At 32.5% G+C, this 4,142-nt stretch overlaps 1 protein-coding gene across 3 annotated transcripts in view; it reads right to left on the bottom strand.

Annotated features, from left to right (window-relative positions):
• LOC108761711 (DENN domain-containing protein 1C) overlaps nucleotides 1-4,142 on the bottom strand; it is a 66,931-nt gene that overhangs the window by 18,868 nt on the left and 43,921 nt on the right. For all 3 annotated transcript variants that reach the window (XM_018508408.1, XM_018508425.1, XM_018508416.1), the window contains one exon: nucleotides 3,230-3,362. In XM_018508408.1, coding sequence (XP_018363910.1) covers nucleotides 3,230-3,362 — 133 coding nt within the window. The remainder of the gene's footprint in view (nucleotides 1-3,229; nucleotides 3,363-4,142) is intronic.

Genomic DNA, 4,142 nt, shown 5'->3' with positions numbered 1-4,142 from the left:
TAAAATGTACCTACAATTCAGTCTAGTATTGAACAACTTTAAATGCCTCATTGTCGTTTGAAGAATGACTGAAAAATGCAGTCATCGATAAACTTTAAAAATATCCATTTACGGATTTAGAATAGTCAGATGTCTGGAAAAGTATTATTTTTTATCTTATAGTATTTTGTTTACATGCTATTTGCATAATTTAATAAGAACCAATTAGATAAATGCAGAAGCGAAGAAACAATTACAGAGACACATCTTAGTATAAAAGAAGTATTTAAAATACTTCTAAAAGGGAGGGCCGAGTCCGAAACGCTCGAACTCCTCCGAATAGGTCTTCATGTTTCCAAAGATCGCCGCTAGGCGATCCCCCCGTAACAAACATTCAGCTAGGACACGCGTTTACTGTTCAGAAAAATAATCAGTTAAAAGTTTTCAGATATTCAAACGCCAATGAGGCACTTGCAGTTGTTCAATATTAAACGTTAAAAAATCGTACGTTTTACATCATCTTATTCTAGATAATCAAATGAATAATATAATAGAAATAAAATAAAGAAAACAAAAAAATAATAAAATTTTAAAAAGTTAAAAAAAATTAATAAAACTGAAATAAAAAAAAAAGAGAGTAACGCGGGCTTCGAACATTGATATTGAAGACAGTCTCAACCCTGGCAGACGCAGAGAGCTTTCTACATACTCAAAATTTTATATAATTAAAATTTTGAGTTTTAGAATAGCCATTTTCTGCACGAAATGTGATAATCAATGGGGTTATGGGCTCCTTATTAACCGCCATTTTGAATTTTCCCAAAGCGCCACATGACGTTCGAAAGTACATGCGATTACGAACATTTTGAGCCCTGAAACGATTTTTTTGGTCGTAACACATTTTAGGCATCGCTCTGTCTCAGTTGACGTGGAATGTCCCATATGCATTTGTGTAGATTTGTTCATGATGAATTCGAATCTATTGCCCATACAGCACAGAAAAATTGCAAAATGATTGCAGATATCTCATTGCAATGTTATAATATTACAAATAGATTGCGCAATGTATTTGCAACATTAGTTGCTTTCTATTTCCACACAAGTGAAGCTGAGTCTGAAGTAAGCTGAGTATTTCATACTCAGATTAATGACATTATTATTTGCTTACTTTGATAAAAAGTTATCAAATGATAACACAGTTTCATAACTTCACTTTTAAAGTGAGTTTACGAGGCTCACTATAAAGCACACAGTCTCGATCTTGTGCAGATTATAGGCAAAAACTCAGTTAAATCTCACTTGTCAGAATGCAAAAGGAACGCGCATTCAACTGAGTTATGACGTTGCAAGTGAGAATTATCTGAGAATCGGTGTAAATCAGTGTAAATGGAAAGCAACTATTGTTGCAATGTCATAGCATCATAAAAATGTGCACCTTCAGCAAGATTGTGCTGTAATGTCTTAGCAATGTTGCAGCGCAATGTATTTGCAACTACTTAAAAATAATTCTTTTATTATTATCAAATATAATTTAAAATACAATTTGTGATATAAATAAAAAAATGCAGAAAAAGAATTAATCAATATATATATATATTTTTTATATTATAATTATTATATTTTATACTTAATTGCAAATTTTATATGCAGGTATATATATTTTATAAATTTTACATATGTAGACATATATTTTACACTTTTTCGCAAATATTGTATATATTTTACACTTTATGCAGGTACGCCTATTTTGCACATATTCTTAACTAGTAAAATGGAAATAATAAGAAACTCCAGGCATTCTATTTTATTTTCTTTGCCATATTCAAAGAATTTTTTAAATCCATATATTCCAAAAAATATGAGAGTTGATTATAAGGTTTGAAAAATCTTGCCGCGCGACGGTAACAAATGTTTCAATGAACACTATAATTTCTAATAGCTCCCGTACACTGGACGCGGAAACACTTGCCGCGCGGCAAAATGCGGCGCGATAACCAATAAGCTTACAGCTCCTAACATGTTCATTGGTTACCGCGTCGCATTTTACCGCGTCAAGCGTTTCCGTGTCCAGTGTGCAGAAGCTATAAATTAATAGAAATAATTAACAATCACATAACATGTAATTGACATGTGTTTCCACATGTGACAGTAGTTCATTACTCAAAAACTAAAATGTTTTTTAATGTCTCTGTAACAATGCTGGAAGATTTGTGTAAAATCTTGCGCCGTAATATGTATTATATGTATATTACAATTCCTAATACCTACAATGTTGCAGCGACCCAGATAGCAACGTGTCTGTCTTGTTGTTGACATGTTGCTTGCTAAGCATGCATTGCTAAATATGTGTTGCTATCAGAATTGCGGCAACTAAGTCTTGATTTGTTGGCAACTTGATGCCTTCACGATCTGATAATATTAAATAGCAACTTGCGAGCAATTTGCAGACAATTTTAAACTCGTCATTAAAATTCGTACTATTACCATCAAGTTGCCATAATAATATGCAGCATTATACAATGCTGTCGTATTGCCGATAACGCACGATAACATTGACGCAGCTATCTTGCTGTTAAACTGCTGACAATACACGTTGTTGTCTGTATGTCGGTATATTCGAAATCGTTGAAGACAAATCTACAGCAAGTTGCCAGTATATAAGCAATCACAGATTTGTGCAACTTTGCTGAGATATGCTTTGCTATTTGGGGATATTATAGCGCAATATTGTAACATTTCTGCAATGTTACTGTAAGTTTCTGTGCTGTATGAATGACCAAATCAATGGATATCCTTACGTTTCAAAGTTATTGTAATCTAAAGATGTCAAAAAACGGCCTTTTTGCATTTTTAGGTTAGAATATCTCAAAATGTCGTGATAGACAAATTTTGTGGCTAGATTCGGATTCAGAGCAACAAAATTATGTCGGAAATCACATCTTAATGTAGGAATGATTTCCAACATAATTTTTTGCGTTGAATCCGAATCTAGCCACAAACATCAATCTTCGTAGACCTATGTAAATTTATCAAAAAAATTTATGAAAAAATTGGCGTTAGATTAAATTTGCTTGCACATTGTTAAGTATTTTTTACTACAGTTAAGAAATGAAAGAGTGAAAAAATATGTGTGAAATTATAAAAAAATAAAGATACAACACTCAATTTATGCATTTTTTTTGTTTTCAAAAATGTTATTCAAATTTTTGTGCAAATCATATAGTAATGTATAAGTATTATAAAAGCTTACCATCTTATCCACAGGCGGGATATTTGGAAATATCACATCTTGAAGTTCGTGCATAAGATCTATATTTATACGCTCCAATGGAGAGTCGGATTCTTCAGGGGAACTAGGATTTAAAGGTGAGTACTGTTTTCTACTGTAATAAAAATATATGTAATAAATATAATGCGATTCAATTACATTAGTTTATAGTAAAAAAAAATTACTTCGAACCGGACTAAGTATTTCGTACAAATTTTTGAATGCTGAAAACGATGCTGTGAGTAAAATAAATTTCAACACGTCAGGTTTCCAAATAATAATTGGGGTTCAAATGTCCAAAAATGGTATTTTTAACGATATTTGACATTTTTTTTATCAAAGCCATAATCAATTTGTAAACGAAAACCCATATTTTTCATTACCTACTTTTGTAGCTTATCTTGACAGCTCTTCAAAATATTATTCAAAACACTATATATAAAATACTTTGTCATTAAATATTCTTTGAATTAGAAGGCTTGAAAGTTACTGTATCGCCAACATTAGAGCATTATCTAAGATATCCAACAGATGATTAACACCCTTTAGATGTTGTTCAAGATCATGACTTTCATAACATTTGACAAAATCAAGGCCGTTATTCTTGGTATTTTTATTTTTACTTTTTGGTGTAAAAATACCCTTCGTGACAATAGGTCTGTTCGCGTTGCTTGCACTTTTGGCACTCGACATCTTTACTTTCTCTCTTTTCAAGGCAAAATATGTATCTATCTCATTTTAAGTGCAAAAATATTTGGGGATTTCATGCAACGCGAACAGAGCCAATGGCGCCAGTGATGGACATCTGGCCCTCGGGCACGAGAATCAGCCCCACCACTTTCGTTGTCTCGTTCCCTCTCGCGCAGCCGCTGCAATACATATGTTATATTCAGGG

Source organism: Trachymyrmex cornetzi, unplaced genomic scaffold, assembly GCF_001594075.2.
Source record: "Trachymyrmex cornetzi isolate Tcor2-1 unplaced genomic scaffold, Tcor1.1 scaffold1094, whole genome shotgun sequence".
In the NCBI taxonomy this organism is placed as follows: Eukaryota; Metazoa; Arthropoda; class Insecta; order Hymenoptera; family Formicidae; genus Trachymyrmex; species Trachymyrmex cornetzi.
This window is presented reverse-complemented; position numbering and strand designations above follow the sequence as displayed.